The 24798-nt window shown below is 40.1% G+C and overlaps 1 protein-coding gene across 6 annotated transcripts in view; it reads right to left on the bottom strand.

The window, feature by feature from the left end:
* Positions 1-205: 205 nt before the first annotated feature.
* The window catches only part of SLC10A7 (solute carrier family 10 member 7), a 122004-nt gene continuing 97411 nt past the window's right edge, over positions 206-24798 (bottom strand). For 4 of the 6 annotated variants that reach the window (XM_033161375.1, XM_033161372.1, XM_033161373.1 and 1 more), the window contains 6 exons: positions 24294-24459; positions 21712-21763; positions 19661-19734; positions 3435-3580; positions 1229-1419; positions 206-910 (listed from right to left, as the gene is read on the bottom strand). In XM_033161375.1, the coding sequence (XP_033017266.1) occupies positions 1252-1419; positions 3435-3580; positions 19661-19734; positions 21712-21763; positions 24294-24459 (606 nt within the window). In that variant the 3' untranslated portion in view covers positions 206-910; positions 1229-1251. Of the gene's footprint in view, positions 911-1228; positions 1420-3434; positions 3581-19660; positions 19735-21711; positions 21764-24293; positions 24460-24798 lie in introns of those variants that run through there. The other 2 variants (XM_033161374.1, XR_004427401.1) reach the window with 2 other exon arrangements.

Genomic DNA, 24798 nt, shown 5'->3' with positions numbered 1-24798 from the left:
CAATAATACTAATGCTACTAATAAAAACCCTCCTAGCTGCACTTGTAGATCACAGATCTTCCCTTACAACCGTAAGCACCGGGCCTTCTCTTTGAAGATGCTCACGATGCATTTAAGATATACAATGCCATAAAATCATAAAAATGGAATGCAGAGAATTGCCTTGAGAAACCATTAGCTTTGAAGGAATGTCTAGACAACTGTGTCAACAAATGCAAATAATTTATGCTTCTCCGTTTCTCTCCAATGGATGGCCCCATGCTGAGTGTACACAAACTTAGAAGAAAAAGGCATGTCATAATCATAGGAGCAGGAAGGTTACGGAATCACACAGAAATTCAAGTTAATCTTGACTAGAACTTCAGAAATTGCTTTCCTGCTGTCAGCCAGAAGAGTGTTGGTTGCCCCTGGTTTGTTTTGGCCTGGCATATATGCACGTGAATGGTGAGCAGAATCTGCAGCGCACGGCTCTTGTTCTGACTTCATTCAGTTCAGTGGAGCTTACGTGAGAGTAAGAAACACTTGGCGGCTTGTGCCCACTTCCTCTGAGGAGGTGTGAGGATGGAAGCTCCAGTCTCTCATTGTCTGAACTATTCACTCAAAAAGGAAAATAAAAATAAAAAAATCAAATGACCCCAAACTTTAGTGCAACCTCTTACACCAAGCAGCCATGTGATTTTGGAATCAATGCTTTTGTCAAATATATTTTAAGGCACTTCAGTAGGTATTTTAAATATATATATATATAAGTATCTATAAAAATAAAATAAATGCCAAAGCAACATTCACATATGCCCATCTTCTGAATTGTCTCTGTGTATGTACAAAATAGTACATATATACATTCACTGGATCTCTTCCACTGTTAAACTTTCACTGGCATCTTGGGCTGCTTTGTTAATTTCAGTGCCTGCAAGCAGTAAAACACAGCATCAGTTTGTTTGCTCTGAAAGAAGCAGCAGCAAAGTTAAACAACCCAATGTACTTCCAATGTAATTGAAATAAATTGGTGATAGGTTTCCTACAGCAGGAGGGAGAGATGCTGGTGTCTCTGGCCAACTCTTCCCTGAGTGTCTTGTGCTGCTAAATTACAAGGGGTGTTCCCCCACTATCTTGCTAGTTTTCTTCTCCTCCACCTTATGCAAGAATTCTTTCTTCTGGGATTAGCAAGGATCAAAAAGACTTTAGCTTTTTTCTACAAGTCACCTCAGGATGGGCTATAACATACCGTTTCTTCCTTTTCTCTCTCCCTCACACCTGGAGACATGACACTTTATTTCTCTGACACTGACTGGCAGCATACCCTACTCCTCTCTCACTCCTGGCAATTCCTAAGGACAGGGAACTGGAATCACACATCTGATAAAATGCGGACGATGAAGGTTGGTAACTTTTAAGAAGCCATCTGTTGGAGATTTCCTGGGAGAAAGAAATCCTAGATTATCCTCTCCTGTTAAGAAAAGTTTAGAGTGGCACCATTGCATTTCCTAGAGGAGAAAGATGGCAGCACTGGGCATCCAAGGCAGGCCACAGGGTGGCACCAGGCAGAGAAAGTTCCTCCTTGAACACTTAGAAAAGAAGAGCGTAAGAACTTAAGGAGAGCCTGCTGGAACGACATCTAGTCCAGCATTCTGTTCTCACAGTGGCCATCCAGAAGCCTGTGGAAAACCTGCAAGCAGGACCTGAGCACAAGAGCACTCTTCCTTCTTGTGGCTTCCAGCAGCTGGTATTCATAAGCATTACTGCCTATGACCATGGAGTCACGAGCACAGCCATCATGGCTAGTAGCCACTGATAAACCTTCTCCTCCATGAATCCTTTTCCAAAGTTGGGAGCCCTCACTGCCTCTTATTGGAGTGAATTCCATGGTTTAACTGGGTGTTGCATTGCTTTGCTACCCCTTTCTTGAAGAAGCCTCCGACACTGTCAAATGCCTTGCGATAAGACTCCTGTTGGCTTTGTAGTAGTGAGATCTGGTACCGTAGTAGTTCTGACAGTACTGAAAGGTCTCATTAGCTCTCCATATTTGGTTGACCCAGTTTCAGGCCTAATTCCAGTGTTTGTTGGTCTATATTCTTTTAAAAAAAATCATATGAGAAATTGCACTCATGTAAATTATGTGCACATATATGTAACGTGAGTGTTGCTGTCAGGTTCCTTCGATGTTAAAACTCATTTACTGTGTGCTGAAAAGTTCCCAACAGCTTGTGAACCATGATATGGGTATTCGTCTTATATTTAAACATTTTTAAAAACAGCAAGACAGTTTATTGAGAAAGCATTACCAAAACAGATGGAACACAGACCACACTGCTCTCATAAAAAGTGCACTATTTGTTTCTTAAATTTGAGAATTAGGGTTAATTGTATTCAATACATTACGAATGAAGACACATATATTTGCAACATTGTTTGGGAAAATGAGATCTTTACTTTGGTGTGTGGAGGCTTCTACAGTACTACTTGCCGGAATAGAAACGCCCTATTGTCGACGAACCTCTAAATATTTAAATTCTACTTCATGAAGAAATCACATGTTGGTATCATAATTAAGGAAGGATGTCACTGTAGAGCTGAGTACAATGACTGGATAACAGTTTTCCACCAGGAAAGAAATGCCAAAGTGAAGCCAAGGAGTTGATAGAAAATAAACATCAAGGTAAAGTTGACATGTTGACTTTCAAAGCAGGAGACCATTATCCAGGCACAACATCAAAATCTATTGTAATTATTGCTACTGAACCAAGAATGAACTTCCCTGATTTACAAAAATAATAATATTGTCATGTAATTAGAATAATATTCTTGGAAAAATAACCTACAAGACCAGAAGAAGAACAGTGGTATGGCAAAATGACAAATGATCAAAATAAATCTGCCAAGCAACGTAGCCTGATTAATTAAAACTAAAAAAAAGACCTGACTTTGGATGCATCTCGGAGGAAAAAGGCAAATGCCCTACTAGATTTGCGGGAAATAAAACCGCCCACAACGGGGCCTTTTAAGACTTTACTGGGCACACATGCATGGATGAAAGAGTCACAATTTCCTGTCTTTGGAATTTTTCTAAATGCTTTCCCTTCATTGTTTATGATATCTAGGCAGAGGAAGAGCAGATACTTTATTGTGCAGAGAACCTCACCAAAGCACTGGACAAGGACAAAATGTGGAATGGTGCTTCAGATGCAGTGAGCATCTCTGGGTATGCCTACAGGTCCTATTTACTGATGTGCTTTTTCCGTGCAAAATGATTGCCAGAAGTCCACACGAAGCACACATTCAGCCCAGCCTAATCTCCTTGCCTGCAGATTGGTATGACCATGGAATGTCTCTGCCAGCACCTGAACAGCAATGGACACAACAGTTCTCTAATCTTGTCCCCTCTCTCTCTAGATCTATCGTAATGAACTATGCTTCTGGCCACAATTCCTTACCTTTTGTCTAGAAATCATCCAAGACTTTATTGTTGGTACCAACACGCTACCAAGGAGAATCTGAGCCGGGTGATAGATAAGTAAAGGGACTGAGATTAAGGATAGGTGTTCGTAGCCTTCAAATACTATCTTCAGCATTGGTATTCCTGTGGACAGAAAGACGGCTAAATTTAGGACTGCTTTGACTGATGTATTTTCTTTGTTGGGGATCACAGGAAAGCATTTTACTTTTTGTAACATTTCACTAAGGTTTCAAAAAAGAAAACAAAAAAAAGATAGTTCAGGAAGACTGAAGACACAAATGTAGTAGGAGGCAAAAACAACAACAACAACAACAACAACAACAGGAATACACGCTAATTCTGCAGTGAAGAAAGCCCCTTTTCCTTTTGGCAAAAAGGAATGAGACAGAATGCTGGAGAGACTCCAAGAACAAATCTCCTCTCAGTTCGAAAGCGGCATTCTCTCAGCCAGAGGCTGAATGCAAATTTGTAACCTGCTAGAGGCCAACTGTACAAAATATTGGGGGGTGACCTAGATTCCCGAACCCTCTTGCTTTCTTTCATCTCAATGCCAAATTGCTTACCTTCTCCCCCATTTATGATATCCCTCACTGTCGCTGAGCCTACTCTCTTTTCCACAAACAAATATGTTCTCTTTGCAGTGAAAGGGGAACATTTGCACCTCAGAATGGAAAAGGAATCCTTACCACTTTGCCCAGGACATTTCAGACAACTGGTGCATCAAAAGGAATGACTGATTGTTTACCCAGCAGTGTCTTGAATTGGGGTGGTTGGGTCTATAAGAGGCCTCCAGGTTGCATATTGCTATAAAATATTCCTGGAATGTTAGAAAGCTGTGTGTGTGTCTGTGTGTGTGTGTGTGTGTGTGTGTGTGTTACAGTTAAGGAATGTTACAAAAGCAAAAATACATACATACATACATACATACATACATACATACAGTATGTGGGTAAAGGATTGGGTATGTGGATAAAGGATTATGGCCCAAAACCCTTTTGGAAATCAAGCCCAATGTGGTGCCATTAAATTCTACAAAGTTTTGAATGAAGAAAGGAAGCTCCATGAGGATGTGCATGCTTGTTTGATTTTTGGTCTTTTGTCTGAGAAGGGATGCTGGATTCTTTGAACAACGTTACAAACATGGAAACAAAGCCTATTGTAAATCCCAGGCCGCTCTTGGATATTTCAGTCCACAGCGTTTGTTAATGTAACTATGGAACAGGAGCAGTGATTCAAACGACAGTGACAGGAGCAGGTGCCACTATAACAAAAATAGCAAACCACTGCTGAGAAATTTAAATCTTTAAGATGGGTAGCAAAGAACAAAAGGTGCTATGCTTAAAAGGATTTGGTTATCTTTATTTTCATCTGTCCACTCCAGTTTCTTTCATCACTTATAGTACATAAATTCTGATGTAATGGAATACGATAGGAACACCAGCATTAGATCTCTTTAGTATAAAGTTGTGCAGCATCTCGGCACACACAAATATATATATTTAAAAACATAGCAAATCCAGCTACTTTTCTAAAATGTTCAAAAAGTTAAGAATAGCTTTTTAAAAAGTGAATTTCAGAAAAATGGTTCACATTGTTACATTAGTCTTCCCATATGCACCAGTTCCCATGTTTGATGGCTGCTTTCGGTGTGTTGTTTTTTTAAAGGGGAAACATTTGAAATTATTATTCAAACCTGATTTGTAAGGAATGGAAAACAACTGTTAACAATTTTGCTCCTGCTGTTCATGGACCCAAAGGAAACAAATCAGAACCAAAATTCAGGATCCTGCCAGGAACTTTGCTACTACCCTCCCATCCCTTGACCCATCCTGCCAATTTCTGCAAGTGAAATCAGGAGGGGGATGAAACCAGGACTGTTTCCACACTAGGGCATTGAAACTCTTATCCATTTTCTTGGAAGTTCTACTATGTTTTACTCCCAGGTCAGGGGCATTGCTAGGGTGTGACCCAGGGGACTTGAGTCCTTGGCCTTTTGTGCCTTCTCCCATCATTGGAAGTCTCCTGATGCTTTACTGTGTAAGGCATGTCTGGAATATCGCTTTGTCGGATTGCTTGAAGTAATACAAACAGTGGACCAACCAATCCAGAACCCTCCTGGGCTCTTGCTGGCAAAATGGAGGAGAGCTCTTCCACTCCTCTCCCGTGATTTTTCTAAATTATTTCCCTCCTACTGAAAACACTGGGAGGGAAATCAACGGGTCTCCAGGGTGGACTGAGCTCACCACCTTGAGCTCCCAGTGTTTTCAGTAGGAGGGTTCTCAGGTTCACACCCAGCATGTACCCAAATCTCCCATGGTTTGGTCCTACCAACAGTGGAAATCTGGTATTGGTAGGGAAAGGGCTGTGGAAGTTTCTGTGACAATAGGGAGGAGACCTCCAAATACAGGTCTCACTCTCTAAGGATGGGACTTCCTATGTTCATAGGACACCCTCATGGTTAGGAAACACAAAAACAAACTGGAGCAATCTGGTCTCTTGGATGATCAAAGCAATTTAGAACATAGGACCAGAAGTCATGAAGCACAAGATTGCTCTAAAGGAGAGAGAGAAAAGATGGAAAGAAGTAATTTTCCAAGAGTACCTTCCATCCCTTAGTAAATAAGATACGGCTTTCTACTCTTACATTATCGTAAGGAATATCCTGCCTTTCCCTATTTTGCTTCTTTAGCCCCACCCCCTCTTCTGAGGCCATATTTTAATTACCATAACAAGGCACTGTTCTGTCCTACTGAGACACAGTACACAAAGTATTTAAGAACAGCCCCGATTAGTCTTTAGTCCCCTGTAGCTCTATGAAAAAGCAAATTTCCTATATATATAGCAAACTAATTCCACCCCAATATCACAGGCTAACCCCCAAACAAGCTAGGCTACTCCTCAAACTAGTAGTCAACTCAAGCAGGAGGATCTACCCCTGTGGTGGTACCATGTAACCTCAAACTTTCCTTAGTCTCTTGCCTCTTAATGATTGTGAATCTTTTACATTTAAACAACCCCCTCCCTGAAATATAGCATTTGTACTTCACAATTTCACAGTCACTACACACACACACAATATTTTTAAAAACTTGCAGGATAGGAAAGTATTTTCACATAAATTTAAATATGACTCTCTTTCTATCCCGCTATCACTGCAACCACAGAAATGAAGCAAATAAATTTTAATGCTCCAAGGTACTGATTCTGTGTCACCATGGTTGACAGGATCCATGCAAGCTTCAGGAGATGGCATTTGACTTTATGGAAGTGAGCACTCTGCACGCATTTACAATTTTACAGGGACTTTAAGCTGTCATGCTGAAAAATGTTTATAAAACATTAATCAAAAATGCCTTTTTAATACAATGCATTGTCTGAAAGATGTTAGCAGGCACATATTGTAAATGGATTCTTTTTTCTGACTAAAGTAATTTCTACCAAAAGCATTTCTCCCTCTGCTGTACAAGTACACAGCGAGGATAGATAAAGAGCACTTTCTCAGCACATTACTACCTGATCCAAACACTTGGGAAATCACTAATGTACAGCACGCCATATTTCCATGTCACACATGACACATTTGTCTAAAATTACCCAACAGACTTTGACATTGCAGCCTATTCCTTTGCTGAGCTTTCAACTGACATCTGCCAAGCAAGAACTTCAAGTAAGAGCTTTTTTTTTCTTTAACAAGGAACCAAGAGTTTCCTTTTATCCTATACCCAAGATGGAAAGGATAAAAAAGTAAGAGCGGGAGCTCAGGTCTCCCACCCCCCGTTTTAATATGTTTATTTTATGCTCCTTGAATCTCTGTGCTTTCCTCAGAGTAGCATTTGTCACTTGCTGCTTGGCACTGCTATGATTTGAGAAAACTTCTCTTTGTTACCACCGAAATATTGGTTATCCTTCACACAAGTCACACATCCCCCCCAAATTTGCTAGATGTTGCTCTTTTCTTACTCCAGCATTTAGATTTCTTTTCCCTATGCAGATCCAAACCAACAATTCATTTTAGAAGTCTCTCACATGTCCAATCATTTATGTACACATGCAAGTACACAGAGATAGTTTACTTATAGATTGGGCATTACAGAAAAAGATAAGGTGCGTTCATGTAACATGGATTTACTGAGGGAGGAAAACCCTCCTGCTGTACATTAGCCTGCGACCCTCCACCCCACATAGAAATAATATTGCTGGGGGCACAGAAAAAGAAAAACAACCTATTGAAAAGTGGTTCCCCCCCCTTTCCTGCACAACCTAGGCTTCATAGCAGTAAAAAGTGTCACTTGTTTATACAGACTTGCACATGATTGTAGTGAACCACAAGCCTTTTAGAAAACTGGAACTCCAAACAAAAATTAGAAGAGTTATTTGGCTGCACTAACAAATTTGTTTCACATGCACTTAACACTGGGATCAAATTGAGTGTCAATGTAGTGTCTTCTAAAAAAGCACAAGTCTTTTGCATTCCCTTTCCCCAATGAGATGCTCTCCAGATGTCGCTGGACAAACCTCATCATTCCTGACCACTGGTCATGCTAGCCAATGGGAGTTGTGATCCAAAGTATCTGGCAGGCATCAGATTGGGGAAGGCTAGTCTAAGTGCTATAGAGTAGATCCCACAATGATGGCCACACTAACTACAATGGTTGAGGATAAACAGCCATGCTGCTCTTTTTGGGTCATGCTACAGCTTAGATATGTTACAGACTGAAGTGTGTCTGTGAAAACACCCTCAGACAAAATAATTTGTCTATGTGATTGGCATTTGAGTCTACTTTGCCTTATGATTCATCCCAGGCGACTAGGCGAAGTTGAACTGTGGGAATGTGGATTTACAGAGGTGGTATTAACGATCTCTCTATAATCTGGGGTGTCTCAAAAAGCGACACAGCACAGTCCCCTAAGTGTATTTCCATCAATACTAGCCACTAGTGTACATTTATGGGTGACTGCATCAAAACCCATCAATAGATCAGTAAGTATTAATGAGAGAATTGGTTGATGGCTGGAAGGTAGTCATCCATCAATGCGGCATAAACTGCGTTATATGATGATGTTTCATTGAAGTGTTTGTGAGAAATCAGAGTCAACTAGGATTATTTAGGCCACAAACGTCTTGATGGATCTATGCAAAAGGAGGAGTTTTGCTTTTCGTAAGCTGTAATATAAATATTTCCTCAGTACATTTAATTTCAAAAATCAATACAGAAAGACACCAACACTAAAGACACCTCTGGAATAGTATGGAGGGGGGGGGAAGCATGAAACACTTCCATTAAGACTAAAAAAATACCCCCACCCTAATATTTAATGACAGAATGTAATGGCAATTCTGAAACTCTTTCTTTGGAACTACACATTAGGAGCAAGAAGTATATGAAAACAGGATCAAGCTCCCATAACCTGATGTCACCACATTGAATTTTTTGCTTTAGCCACTAGTGACTGATGCTGAGTGAGACTGGGGAAAATGTGCAACATGACAAGGAAACAAACAAGTTTCCTTAAACGTAGAGTGGACAGGGAAAAGACAACATGGGGGAATACTATTCTTGGAAGAAATCAAAGTTTCACCAAAGGTTTGTTTCTGTCCTGAGATAGAACTCTTGTGAAAGACAGAGGCTGAGTATATTGTGAAGAACATGAAGCCTGGGATTCAAAGCAGGGATGGGTTTTTTGTTTGCCAGAGAGCACGATTCACCTTTGGCCGACCCTCTAGGGGCTGAATGCCAGTAGCAGTTGTGGCTAAAAGTGACTGCCGCCCACACTCACTCTTGTGTGCACTCACAAGTACCCCATACACATGCAGAACAAATCCAAGTGCAAGACAGAGGATTCACATAGTTACACAGCTCTCTGCCTCAGTTGTCTGAGCAGATCATCTGAGGAAGAGGGTTTTCACCCCTCCGTGACCATCAAATGTTAAATCTGATGAGAATGGAGGAGGGGTTTTAAACTGTCATCAAGGCACTAGGGCTGGACTAAGTTGATTAAAGCAGAGCTGTGCTTGCTATTAAGTTTGTTTTCTTTTTGTCACCACCATTAAAATCAGTGGGATTTTGTGAGGGCCAGAAAAAATTACAGGGGGCGGTGGCGGTGAGGAGGCCAGTGATTACACACACACACACACACACACACACTTCATATGAGAAAATTTCCTTGTTAAGTTTCTTTTGTTTTCTTTTTCTGTTAGGGAAGAAATGCTTTTTTGAAAATGAAAGGGTGAAAGAAATAGCTTTTCTTTTTATTTTGCTGATCTTCCTTCTCAAAGTTTCTGCATGAGAAACTTGACAGTATCTTTTGCATAAAAAGAAGTAATGATTCTGAATCTCAGATTAACTGCAAGGCCTTCATAACACTTGGGGAAAACAAGGGAAAAATGTACATTGTCCTAAGCGTGTTTCTCACTAACAATAGGTTCAGGTCACTGGTTTACAATGTTCACATTGCCACAAGAAAGGATGCTCAATGTAAAAGGAAAAAAAAGGGGGGGAGCAGTAGAAAGAGGGAAAAGTTTAGTACTTCCTGGTGCTTTCTTTTAAAGTAAATGAAAATATGAAAAGGATACAAGTGTTCGATCTATTCCTTGTTTTTTTCCCAGTAGGTTTTGCACAGCTTGGAAATGATATTTAATGGATGGTCTGAGCACTCTCTCCAGATGCTAACGATGAAACATTTAATGCCAACATCTGAAGATGCCAGCCTCAGATTCAAAAACACCTACACCTGTCTGGCTGTGTTGTAGTAGCAATTAGTTAACAGAGAATTAAAAAATGAATCAAGTCACGACGAGATTGATTTTAAAAGTTGTGTGGGCCATAAAATGGGACAACAGTACATGTGCTATGAGTGGTAGCTTATCGTGGTTTAGTACCAGTCAGATGGTGACTGCCTTAGTTAATATTAAGTGACTGCGCACACAGGCAGTGCCCTCATTTCTTACACAAGTACAGCTCTGGCTTCATTGCTAACAACCAAACTTTCCAGCTGTTTGAACCATTATGTTTGCGACTGAAGAACTCAGTTAGTATATATAGAATAAGACATGAATTCAAATACTATATGGTTAAATGACAGCACACAGAAAATATACATCTTAGAAACAGAGAACTAAAACACCCATTGGTTTCCTTCTCATGAGATACAACTCTCACTCCCCAACAAAACTTCTATGGGATTGAGTTATACACCCTTAAAACTTGTATCTCCAGTATTATGTTTATTTCAGTAATTTTACACAATTGGAAGTAGCGCAAGAAATAAATAATAATAATAATGATAATAATTTATTATTTATACCCCGCCCATCTGACTGGGTTTCCCCAGCCACTCTGGGCAGCTTCCAACAAAATATTAAAATACAGTAGTCCATCAAACATTAAAAGCTTCCCTAAACAGGGCTGCCTTCAGATGTCTTCTAAAAGTCTGGTAGTTATTGTTCTCTTTGACATCTGGTGGGAGGGGATTCCACAGGGCGGGTGCCACTACCGAGAAGGCCCTCTGCCTGGTTATCTGTAACTTGGCTTCTTGCAGTGAGGGAACTGCCAGAAGACCCTCGGTGCTGGACTTCAGTGTCTGGGTAGAACGATGGGGGGTGGAGACACTCCTTCAGGTATACTGGACCGAGGCCGTTTAGGGCTTTAAACGTCAGCACCAACACTTTGAATTGTGCTCAGAAACGTACTGGGAGCCAATGTAGGTCTTTCAAGACTGGTGTTATGTGGTCTCAGCGGCCACTCCCAGTCACCAGTCTAGCTGCCACATTCTGGATTAGTTGTAGTTTCCGAGTCACCATAATAAAATGACATAAAAGGCAAACTTTTACATCAGTTATGCAGAAAATAAAAATTCATCCCAACTGCTTATCCATTGATTATACATTTTGTCACAAATATCATAAATGTTCCAAATGGGTTTTACATTGTTATTTAATTTGAATGCTTAGAATCCTTCCTGTTTGGCAACACAATATAGAGAGAAATCAGAATGTATCAAGCATTTTCTTTTTTTATCAGTTAAGGTTTTAGACCATATGTGAGACTTTAGGGAAAGATGCATTCACATATATGTCACTGGACAACAAACAAGCTCAAAAAAGAATAAAAGAATGTTGGTGAATCAATCAGCCTTGGTCAGTGTTTTTTTTTTTTTTTTTTGTCCTTACTCCAGTTGCAATCCAGAACAGAAGCCATTTGCAGTAATATAGCTCTGCAGTCATCCTATATACATCACTGGAATTTCAGAGTTGTTGGCATCCATCCGTCTTGGGAGACAATGGAGGAGTGCGCCTTTGGAAGTGAAGTCAATCTGTTGAGAGAATTACAGTGCCAGCTGTGGCTGTAGAGACTGATATCGGAGACACGTTTTGTTGCAGCTGGGGCAGATGAAGGCATCTGGTTGTGCTGCTGCAGATACACCATGGCGTTTCTTCTCTCTGCGCTCCTCCCAGCAGTCATTCCTCCTCTGGTCACTGCTGTGGATACACAACTTGACTGTCTCCAGGCACTGCAATTGTCTGCAAGGGATTCCCACATGGCAGGGTTGATGTTGCCAGCCTTCATGTCTTGTTTGCAAACATCTCTGTAACACACTGTTAGTCTGCAAATGGGCCTGGTGCCTGAAGCCACTTCCCCATAGAGTATATCCTTGGGGATCCTTCCATCTTGTGTTCTGTGGACATGACCAAGCCAGGTGCCACTGAGACAGGTGTACAAACATGTGATAATGTGGGCTTATGAGTACATATCTTTGTTTGAGTCTCTGTCCTGCCATGCCATGCCATGCCCCAAATCTTCCTGATGCAGCACATGTGAAAGGCATTGCTCCTGGCAGTTTTAAGTTGCCCATGATTCACTTCCATAAAGTAGTGTACTCAACACACAAGCCTTGTCTGCCTTGCCAGTATGTTCGCCCAGCTCAGTGTCAATGGAGAAGTTGCTGGTTATGGTAGAACCCAGGTAGACAAAATTGTCTACCACCTCAAGCGTGTGGACCAATGCTGATGGGTGGAGTGCTGGCAACATCCAGATCCAGGATGTTGGTCTTCATCAGGCTTATGATAAGGCTGAACTCCCTGCAGGCTTGGGCAAAATGGTTTATGAGAATCTGTAGAGTTTCCTCAGAGTACACTGCCAAGTATTGGTGAAGGTGCTCTTTCAAGAACTTGGGTTCCAAGTACCTGAACAGAAACAACACTCAGAATTGGTGAAAAAGGACAGTGGTGTCCGTTGAAAAGAAGTGAGGGTGGGTAGGTTTAAGTCCACCTGCAGTGCAGAGGGATGGCTTCCCACCTGATCCGCTTGCACTTTGAGTACTACACAGATATGATGCTTTCAAACGTCTTCAACATTTTAAAGCCTGTGTGTAGGAGACATCTGTAGCCTACACCAGTTTGGGATAAAGGAATGTTGAATCATGAGCAAACTGGGAGTTTGTCGTGGGTGACCTGTCAATAATCTGCTAGGTATAATGCCATTTTTTAAAGTGGATAAATTAACTTTAACTGCACTTTGGGTGAGAGAGACAGTAATATGGTCTCCTGTGTCATTATCGTTTTACATCTGGATATGAGATTTTAAAGAAGAGAGATATATTTAAAAAGAGGCATGAACTTGCTACTGTCATTGAAAAGCTGCAATCTGGTTTTTAGTGTCTGATCCAATTAAATGTATATCTGGGAAGACACACAACCAAATAAATAATTGGAGAGGTGCAAGTCTGAAATGACAATTGTTATTCATTGATCCCCCTTTTGCAAGTTGAGATTGAGAGATGTAAACTTCAAGTGAATGTGATCTCCTGGGTGAGATTCTTCAGTTCAAACACAGTAAACAACTGTTGTTCTCTGATGCACATTTTAGTATTGCTGCAGGCAAGCTTTCTAAATATTAATTCAAAATCTACTACAAGCAGACTGCAGAGATGAATTGAGAACATCAGGGAGGCACTCTGGTGATGGCGTTCCTGCCCACGTCAAAGGTTTAATCCAGAGAGCCTACATTCCAGGTCAAATAAAAAACAAATTCCCCCCAATTAGGAGGTATCATCCCATATGTCCATAGGTGGGGGGAGGCAATTAATTAATGCGTCCAATATCACACACTGTTTACTCACATAAAGTCAGTCTCCCATATAACCATTTCTCTTTACTCCTAAATTTTCCCTCACTTCATTCACTGCTTATAGCTGTATACTGTTGTAGCACCTACTGTATAACAGTGATTAATCAAGCAGGCTAAGAAATACTAGTTTGAGAAGGCATGCTTTACTCCTGGAGTAAAGCTGTACCCCAATTATCCTTTGGATGACTGCAAGGGATCTAGGGGCACATCCCAACCTAATCACCCACTGCTTCAGTGATACCCCTAAAACTACTGCCCAAAGCAACAGCTTGGATTGATTGTGCACTCAGACCAGCCAGCACCTAGCTGGAATGCATCTAACCGGAATGACGAGCTAACTTTCCTTCCCTCTTTGCACTAGGCAAGGAGCAAGTAAAGTGAGGACAGCAATAAAAAGATGTGTGACCCTGACTAGTGTTAGCATAAGCACAGAACAACATGGTGCTGAAAAAGTTGACAAGTTGGAACAACAGTGATTTCACACTTGGAGAGGTAGGGAGACCTCTTTGATACCCACTCTAGGTTTCTGTAAAAGAATGGGCTATTCACCATGCCTAACTATCCTCAAATTAGACCATGATTCAATAGAGTTAAGATAAAATTGCAAGTGTTTTGGAGACTGCAACAACAGACTCCATTTAATCTGTGCGGAGTAACATACCCGGTAATCTTATTGTCTATTCATATAGGGAAGCTCCTTAAATCCATGCTAGGAAATAAACCTCTTTTAGACACATTTGTTGTTGCTCAGTTGTTCAGTTGTGTCCGACTCTTCGTGACTCCATGGACCATTAGGCTGTTCTATTAGCCAAATCAGAAAGCTCGGGCAAAGCTCATAACATGGTAATTATTGATATTTTGCTGATCATATATATTCAACATGAGAACCATGGAAGGCATGAATATTTATTCCTGGTATTAAAATTAAAATGTTTGGGTACAATCCAGTCTAAGTTAAACACTTGCGAGTCACACCAATTTCAATTATTTTTAAAAAGCTAAATACACGAATAACCATGTCATTATTTCTAGTATTTATACACTGCAGGTCCAAACGCTGTAATGAATGGTAGCTTTAAAATGGGTTTTCCATCCTCTGAATTTCTGGGGAATCTGCTGTACTCATTGTGAGCTGGCAACTTGTAGCAGGCAGTTTCATCTCTATAGTATAAGCAAATTAACTTCTCCAAAGCACATCAACTGCAGGCAACAAATCCTGCAGTATTGTTCTAGATGAACCATCTTGATAGTTGCGGTACTTCCTCTAGGCCTCCCTTCTCCCGCAGAATTAACCCCCGGGAATGACATCATGTCAGGGTTTCCAGATGGATTATGTGAAGCCATAGCTCAATGTCATTTTCAATAGCCAAGCTTATAATTAAAGGTCAAATAGTCACTTCATCTGCAATCAATCAATAGAAGAAGTACTAATACTAAGCACTAATCAATCAATGGCAAATACACTAATAAAAGCCATGCATCAAATGTCTTGTGTTTCATGTGCTTGCATGTACTAGGTATGGATGTTCCAAAGAGGCAGGGAGAGAAAGAACAAAATGAGAGCAAATATGCCTGAGGGAATTCTCAGGTGCCACATTTATCTTCACTAGTGAGATTTTATATCCCTAATTATCTAGTTAAACAAAATACAAATAAAAGTGATGTCACGGCAGAAATTATGCATTCTCGTTAAAAAGAATGAGCGGAGTTCAGTTTCTATCAAAATGATATTAGATGAAATATACCAAGGAGCAATGTCAGGGAGGACTGTATGTTTTTTCGTGTGTGTGTGTGTGTGTGTTTTGATCCATACAAATTCAACCTATGCACCTTGTGCCTTGAGGAAATGCAGGTACATCAACTGTTCTGTCTACAGAAGGAAACCCAACATATGGGAGGGAACTGTGCTTGTCTCAGTGTTGAGTGAGAGCTTCTTCGTGGATCCAAGCAGAGGAAGTGGCAGATGGCCTCCTGAGCATGTCACATGTGGGAATTAGTTGGTTTCATAATACGGTGTGGGAGAAGTGCCTTACAAGAGTCTTCTCATGCTTCTCTTATTACCACTTCTAAGGCTTCAAAGCTGTCATCTTTCCTCCTCCTCTGCTGGTGCTATGCTGCACTCCCCAGGGAATGGACGCAAGGCACCCTGTGGAGGCTTCACATGCCAGAATGTGAAAAATCAGTTTAAGCTCCAAGTGAAATGGCTTTTGTTGCAGGAGGCCCCTAAGTGCTCTTGTTTGCTTAGTGGTGCTGGAGTTTTGAAGGCAGATAAAAACATCCTCACAGCGGACTTAAAAGAAGGCACTGAAGTTCACTGGCGCCCTTAAATATTCAAACACAAGTGCTAAAAACAGAATCTTGCTTCTCTCCTAAATCTGTTCAGGTAAATTACAGTGGAACACCACAACAGACAAATTGTCATTCATTATGAAGTCGGCAGCAAAAGTCTTGTTGGTTTCCTGGGTAGAAAGATCTGGCCTTGGGAACAGACGATAGTAGATTAACTTAATTACTATTCCAGAACAATGTGACTTTAGACAAAGCATTACTCCCATGTTGTCAGGGGCCTCAATCCAGAGATCCCATTTATACTTGCCGCCCACTTTCATTCCTGAACTGCAGCATTTTGTCCCATTGCATCCCCTGAAAACACACCACAAACAAATCTGCTCTAAAAAGCTGGCAGATTAGTCATGCTTTCACAATTATCCCAAAGCTTCCTGACTAGGACCTCTGGTAAATTCTATGACAAAAAAATTACTCTTCTAAATATTGAGGATTTTAGATCAGAGTACAGTATTTAGGAAATGTGGAACACAGCAATCTACCTTTTTCGGATCAACATTAAACCCCAGCTGGCAACCAAGGGACCCACTTTTATTTTTTAGCCACTAGAATCAATCTTTCTTCTCTTCTCTTTCCTCAGTCTTTCTCCTATTTTCACTTCTCTTTAAAAATGTAATTAAACAAGGAAATTTGTAGAGAAGCTGCTGGTGCAAACCATCTTATGTCAGTAACCGCATGCTTATTCAGGAGCTCTCTGCCCATAATGGCGTCTAAAGACAATGGCAGACATTCACCTCTTCTGTCTCTTACTCTGCAATAGTGGTTTCAGCTAGCATAACCACCTGATCAGCTGATACTTCCAGTGAGGTAAAAACTCAAATCACTTGGCTGGTGCAAGACTTTTGCTGTTTGTGGAGAAGATCTCTTAAAAATAAAACTTAAATATTTTCTATAGTATCTGCACCCAAGGTAGCGTACAAGGATCAAAATGAACAAAGCACAAGTTTAAAAATCTGCAACGGAAGAAAAATAATAATTCAATATTAAAATGCAAAACAACTTAAAGGATACTTCAACATTATTAAAAGTCCATCCATAAAACAAACAAACACCTTTTCAGATCCTGTCTCAAAAGGGAAAGAAATGAGGTTGTTGGCTCTTCCCAGGAAGGCCATTCAGACATACTGGCATCACCACTGAAAAGGCTTGTCCTTTGCATCTGCCCTCCTTCTGGCAACTCCTGCAGCCAAGCTGGTGCCAAATGTATTGCTTTCCTTTCCTTTGGATCACATTAGTGAGGCCGAAAAGGGGTGGGTGTCCTTGTTGTCTGGGCAGCCCAGGACCTCCTTACATAATGGCCAGACTTGCACCCTGGGGGTGTTACTATAGAGCTGCTAACGCAGTTTGACTTCACTCCTGGAGGTGCACTCATCTCTCAAGACAGACAGATGCCAACAACAACAACAACAACAACAACTTTATCATTATTGCTACAAAGCATACTAATTGCTTTTGCTTTGGAAAGTGGAAACTCACAAGTGTTCCTCCATGGTCTTTGTTGAGTAGAAAATCTAGTGCTTGTTGTAAATGTTCACCCCTTTTCATAGCTTTTCGATTCAGACCCCTTTGTCTTGCTGATAGTTCTCTAGCTTTCCTTTTTTATAAATTCATTTGGAAATTATTCAGGCCCTAACAACTACCAAATGTAGACACTAAAACACAACCAATTCCCCTTTTTCTACTTCATATAGGGCTCCCTATACATGCAACGTGTCCAAGAACACAGTATATGATGATGATCATGATAATGGCCACCCATATTATCCACCACTACTTTTTTCTTCTTCAAGTGATGTATTTCCACCTCTAGCACTAGATTTCTTAACACTGAGGAGCTTGCTGTGAATTTAACATAGGACTTACTGTGGGTTAGGACAACAGTGAGAGAGATTGCAAAGTGCCTAGCAATGGTTCCATCTCAAAACCAATTGATTTAATTAATGCAATACACTGGAGTTGTGTGCTAACAAGGCCAGAAAGCTGGATAGATATTTGAGGATCTTTCCTATATCAGCGCATATAGTCAACAGAAGAGTCTTATGGAACAAATACACCAGCCCAAAGAGGTCCACATTGAGTGATCTTGACATGTAGGTCTGAAAGAAACTGAAGCCCTCATTGACGCCAACGTAAGAATAAATTAGGTGCATTTGCAAATATTTTCCCTAGGGTTACCATTCTTGATTTGAATTGCTTGGTAAACTTTCCGTCAGCTTCCCGGAACAATGACTTGTGGTTATATTTGGAGAAAATGCCAAATATTAATTACCGTATAATGATGTGTTCTTTCCAATTGAAAAGGGCTGAAAGACAGTGATGTACTTCTAAGTGCCATGTTTTTGCATATGGAATCTTCAAGGGAACTTCCAATGGCAATTTTTAAAAGTTCATTTCCAAAAATGTTTAAAGTTACCCAGCCCAAATATATATTAGGTCCCAGCTTATACGGCATATTTCTCTTTTTTACATCACTATCATTTTTAGCTGCAATGAGTTAGATTGCACATGCATTTTGAAGAAAGCCCTACTGGGACTTACTTTGAAGAAAACACTCAACAGGTTTGAGTGCTCATTGTACCTTTCTTGTTTTCGATATTGCAACATTGGTCTGCAACTGATAGTGGTAGAGTTATTCAAAAGTACAATAATAGAAGCTCTGCTAGAATATATGCTACACATCAGTAAAGGCATCAACAAGATGGCATCAATGTGGTTAATGAGCAGAGTCAAGCAAGCTACTTGAAGTAAGAAGGCTTCCTTCAGGAAATAGAAGCTTTGATGGAATGAGGGGCACCAGAAGGAACACAAACACCAGCAAAGGCAATGCAAGCAGACATGTGCCCCCAAAATCTGCCACAGAGGGTTGAAGGACCTTGTGAAGCAGATTCTGGGGATGAGGAAGGGGGGAAATGAGAAGTCCCCTTTGCACAAGTGGCTTTTTCATGCAAGTGGACATTTTTGGATACCACCCACTGTGAGAATGTATGGTATGACAAATATCTGTAAACTTTATATTAAAAATTCTTATTTTGATCTTTGCTAATCACCATAAATCACAGGAAATAAATGCAATGTTCAGCAGTGCCTTCCCACTCAAAGTACAACTGTATTTTAATTAAATTTATTGTACATATCTACCATAACAAATATTATTGCAAGGGAATTTTGAGTGACTAGTAAGTCAATGATCTTTGAATACTGAATTGTAATGAATAAACACATAGTCCAGAGACTGCTTAGGATAAATACACTGATATTTGATAAAACACTGCTGTCTTTATTTATGTTTCTTTATATTGTAAATGCTTTGTGCATTACAGTTTTGAGCTATAATAATTTTGCTGTTTGACTGTGTTGTAATAACTCAGAACATAATCTGAAATGAACCACAAACTTTATCAATATTAGATTAGAGAAAGAGAACATCAAAAACAAAGAAAAAATCACATCACTTTCTCTAAAGAAGGAACAGATTAATGGCACTGCAATACAATTACTAAATTCCCAGAGGAGAAGACTATGTTGTCTTCCTCTTAGGAAACATTTACTTGCCCATTGCAAAAGTGTTCTCATGAATGTACTAATATTAATGCTAGGCTTTTATACTACATCTTGTCATATTGCTGAACTGATAACAGAAAATCAGAAAACCACTTTCAAAACAAAGTGAAGTATAAGGAGCAGTGTGATTAGACTGAAAAGTTGAACTCAACCTCTAGTAAAGACTTACCCAAAGTCAGAGATTTGTGCGTAGAGCAGAAGATAATAGCCACTGTATCTGCTGGTGTAAAACCAGAATTCTTCCTAGAAAAAATGTAAGGAACTTTAAAAGTCTCTTCTACCAAATGTCTGCTCACTTTCCACACCCTATAAGTTTGTTTTTAATCTCTTTGCATTAGGTTTCATAAAATATAGTTCAGCAGCTTTTGATTTTTGCATTAAATGGAATAGTTTCTGTTGTTGCAAAATCTTGTCTGCATATCTTCTTATCTGGAAAATGAGAGGGTTCAGGAGTGTCAACCTGGCTCCGCGACCAAAATTTGTGGGTGCCTGGCTGCTTCATGGGGAATTTTGTGGGTGCTCGGGCACCCAGGGAGCTGGCACCTATGAAAGCATTCCAATTGGTTCTCATGGGGCATATGTTTATCCCAGCCCAGAGTACTTTTCCACAAATGTAAAGTACCACATTAAAGCTAATTTTCACATTTCAAAAACTGGGCACCAGTATTCTTAAAACACAGTTCTAAATAGTCTACTAGGGTGAAGCCTAAAATACTGGCATAATTTCCTTGTAGCCTTATTGAAACATTATCTCTGTGTTTGCACACAATGTTAAACCACGGTTTAGTGTTAAGGACAGGATGCAGTGGCACTTGGGTTTGTGCTACCTACTCCACTTTCAGTGTTATCACAAGGAATTGGAAGGCTTTTGTTTCCATTCTGGAGTAACAACAGCTTGTTGTGCGGTCTGAACCTAGGCACATGGCTTAGGGAAAGGAATGGCTGCTCATATGTAACAGGAAAATTATCATTAATTTAAATATCAAAGTATTTTCAATAAAATTCAGTCTGCATTTCTAGGGATTTGTGTGTGTGTGTGTGTATAGAAGGAGGGGAAACCGCAAGTGCCTGAACCACCTGTCGAAATCACTACCCAGCTCTTGCCCATCTAGTTCAGCATCCTCTTCTCATAATGGCCAACTATGTGTATGTGGAAAGCTATACTTTTTCCTTGCTTTTAAATAAAAACAAAAACAACTTACAATTTGCCTCCCAATGGGAAGGAAATAAACTACCCCAGCTCCAAGAAAGGCATAGATTATTTGTTACTTTAGGGGTGTGTTAGGTGATTGGGGAAGGTGCTGAATTCAGTTCAGCACACACTTTTTTTGGCTCTGATAAAATTAGCACATCACAGACGAGTGCAAAACCAGGAAGTAGGCTCTGTTTTATATTAAATTTGTCCACCATCCACTGGGGGTCATTATGAAAAAATACGGTCTGTATACAGAAGATCAATTAAAGGTGCCTAATAACTGCCTCCTGGAGGCCAATCAACCATGCTGATTGTGCAGGAGATTTTCCCAGGCACTTCAAAAATTAATTGCACCACAGAAATCTTGGTAATAAAAGCCAGGTTGCATCGCAGAGCACTATGCTAATAGGGCTAGATCAGGCCTATGTTAACAAGCAAAGCACAGGGACAGAAGGGATTCCCTCTGTGACTGCAGAGATGTAGCTCTTGGACCTTATTCAATTAGTGGCTATTAAGTAAAAAGAGAGTGTGTGAATACGTATTAGAGTAGTAATTATTCCAAACTGCAAGTGTCCAGGAAAGCCCAACACACCATTTTACCCCCTCCTCCTGAATTGTTTAATTAACTACTCCCCAGTTAGGCATTTTCTTCACTACATCTGCCTCCTCCACTCACCGTGTAGTTAATTGGAGCTGCAGCCAGCCAGAGACCCTCTGCTGATATTTACAGTATTTCCCCAACAGCTGCAAAGGGCTTGTTCTCAGCGATATTGGGAATGTATTGTAATGCTCATTTTCTATTTTCTATTGACTCAGATTGTATCATAGCAAGGTGGGGTATAAATGTTCAAACAAACAGTAACTGGAGTAGATTATCTGCCCATCCTTTGCTTTCTCAGGTGCATAAGACTTTCCACACACCTGGTACAAACTTTTGAGTTGCTGACAGAAAGGACAATACTCCCCTGTTTTGCACCCAACTATTCTTTTTTGCCATTGAGATAACTTTTACTGCCGTACCATACCTTGTAGAGAAGAAGAAAGTTAACAGCATGAATCCCAGCTGAACTGAAAATACTGAAAGACAAATTAGTTTGATAAATGTTAAGTGCAACATGAAAAGACCCACACAAACGTGCATTTTAGATGTACACCCATCTCTTCATATAAAAATGCATATACTTTACTATTAAGAATGAGAAAATATATGCCTGCTATTCTGCTACAAGTACAAAAGTCAGATATGTACCTGCAGCACTAAACACTGTCATAATACCTTACAAAATTCTCCTATTCACCCTGTGCAAAGACTTGATATCATAGTAGGAAAAAGTAATGAAGGGCTTAGAAATGGCTCTCATACTCTGAATAAATGATCAAGAAGGCTGGTGGCTTGTTGGTTTTCAGTATGAGACTCACATAACAGGTCAAGCTGGTTTCTTTGAATGGGTGAACTTTTATTAATTGGAGGAATTTGATAAATGTTAATTTTTTGACAAAAGAAATTGCTTCATATTAAATACAAAGAAGCTAAGAAATTAAAAGCTAAGAAAAGTTATGACAATTAAAAGATGAGGATATTGAAAGGAATAGTAGGAAGAACATATACATGCATATTTATCTTTATATGTATGTTTGTGTATGCAATTATTTACTGCATATAATGTATGACTGCAATATATCTTATTAAATATTCCTAAAGTATTTATGAATTTAAAAGTGTTAATAAAGAAGTTTTTATGTGTTAGTCGCTTGCAGGGTCAACACAGATATAAAGGAGCGATTGGAGCTACAGGACATGTCCAGCCCAATCTCAAGTTCTTCCTGACGTTTCCTACATTGAGGATAACTTCTGAAGCGCAGGGTGTGTGGGATGTGTGCGCTTTCTATGCATCTATTTCTTCCTGGATGAATGAGGACTAGAAATTTTGTAGCTTCACCAGACAATCTCACATGGCTGTTTGCCCTTCCTCACCACCATCTTCCACTTTTGGTTTGCATTAATTTCTGAATTGTTTCCCCACATTTTGATCTCTATTTAGTAAAACAGGAACTGTTTTTTAACCAAGTTACAGCAGAATACTTTTATTTTCTGAGCTAATTTTAATCTTTAAAAGGGTAATCCCAAGGGACATTATTTATCATCAAATATATGGAAGAACACAAAAGACAACAAATAGCATTTACCTGAGGTTTACTCAGAGTAGACCCAATGAAAGTAATGAACATGACTAAGTTAGGCCCATTAATTTCAGTAGGTCTCCTCTAAGTAAAATTTACTTGAATAGCACCCTCTCTCTCCTTAGGCAATTAAAAAAATGCTTTACACGGGCCTTTTTGGTCCAACTTATCTGACATTTTTTACACCTGACCAAAACATATAAATTATATATATGGACAGGACAAAACGTACTGATTGTGCAAGAAATATAATTTTTGAGCTTTATGACAGAACAATATTCTACCAACAACAAATATTTTAACATGATGCTATTCAACTAGAACCATCCTACAAAAATTCACCAATAAAAAACTGACACTCTTGCTGTTAACCACGGAGAAAACCATAATATCGTAAGCTCTATAATGCCCATGGAGAGTGGATGCCCTTTTAAGATTTTATATCCAGAAGACCATATCTTAGTCGGCTCTGCTATTTACTGCTTAGAGATGGAAGACTAACTGAAGCACAATAGAATTTAAAACTTGACACTTTCCCACTTCAGGAACTGCAGGGGCCACAAGAGAATCCTTCCACACATGCCTCTGCATACACAGAAGAAAAATATGCTTCCGTTTGTGTGTTTGGATTCTTCTTACAATGAGGGGCTTTGTTCTGGCAGCCCATCTGTATTGTAATCGATAGCTGACTCTGTGGCAGAACAAACCAAGGATGCTATCCAACAGTGCAGATGCTAGCAACACTACTTTCTGAGCACTACGGCAGCTAAGCACCCTTGTTCAAAATATTGTGTGCATGGAGAGAGGGTGGGTAACTGGTGGCATGACAGCTGCCACTGCTGAGACTATGAGCAGGTCCCTGTATCCAGCCATCTGTTCCTGCTAGGTCATACCATCAACCTTCATTTTGTAAAATAGTACAACTGTGTGCTTAAAAATTGCCACTTTTTTGCATGTGTCACTGCAAGTGCAAAGGCTGCGCTACAGCTGGGGGGGGGGAGGCAGCAGGCCATCTTGTCACCCCTCCCAGGGTGGCACCCGGGGTGCGCCCCCTGCCCCCCCTCGTACGCCCCTGCCCATAAGTATGCTTGTTCTTCAAGGAGCGCATCATTACTAAATAGGAGAAAATGTCTTAATTGAATCTATGCTACTGTGGCGTTACCCACATATTAAGGCGCACCATTTCTATGATAGAAAATTATAGCGAGTGTTACTTCTTCCACATTTCTAAAATGCATCCAAAGACCATGGAAGTGCTCAATAGCTCCAATTCATCACATATTAGAATGTGGTCGCAATACAAAGAAACTCAGAATGGATGTGGGAGTACACTATGGGCTCTGATTCCTTGGGCAGGAATACACAGCTCCTTTTAAACATTTTCCAGCTTTTAAAAAGGGATTATAAATGAACTGGTAGTACTTACTTATGAAAACGATTATAACCAGGCTAAACTTATCAAGGTCAATGTTTGGATTGGAAAAAGTATCACAGAACGTTGTATAGATTATCATCAGGAGCACACAGCTGCTAATAGCACCAAACGGAGGCTTCTTTCTCTCAAGCCACTCCTTGATGTATCTTCGGACAATCTGAAACATAGCAGGAGGAGAGAGAGGAAAAATCAACAGGTTGCCTCTTTTCAACGCACACAGGGAGCCAAGTTGGGCATCACAAAATGAATCTGACAGCGGAAAGACATAAAGAGAAGAGAATAATTTGGATGACGGCCACGGTGGATTTCAAAGCTTCCCTGCCACATAACTCTTCTTCTGGGGAATTTAACATTTGAAGTGCAACTTCCACTGGGCGTCCATAATGAGAGTATATTTTCAAGTACATTCAAGTCTATCCTTAATCATGCCAAATGTTCTTTGCTAGCTGTCACTGAGACATGCCCATTAAGCCTCCCCAAAGTTTATCTCCTCTGC

This window comes from Lacerta agilis, chromosome 9, assembly GCF_009819535.1.
Source record: "Lacerta agilis isolate rLacAgi1 chromosome 9, rLacAgi1.pri, whole genome shotgun sequence".
In the NCBI taxonomy this organism is placed as follows: Eukaryota; Metazoa; Chordata; class Lepidosauria; order Squamata; family Lacertidae; genus Lacerta; species Lacerta agilis.
The sequence above is the reverse complement of the archived record's forward strand: the minus strand, read 5'-3'. Positions and strand labels throughout refer to the sequence as shown.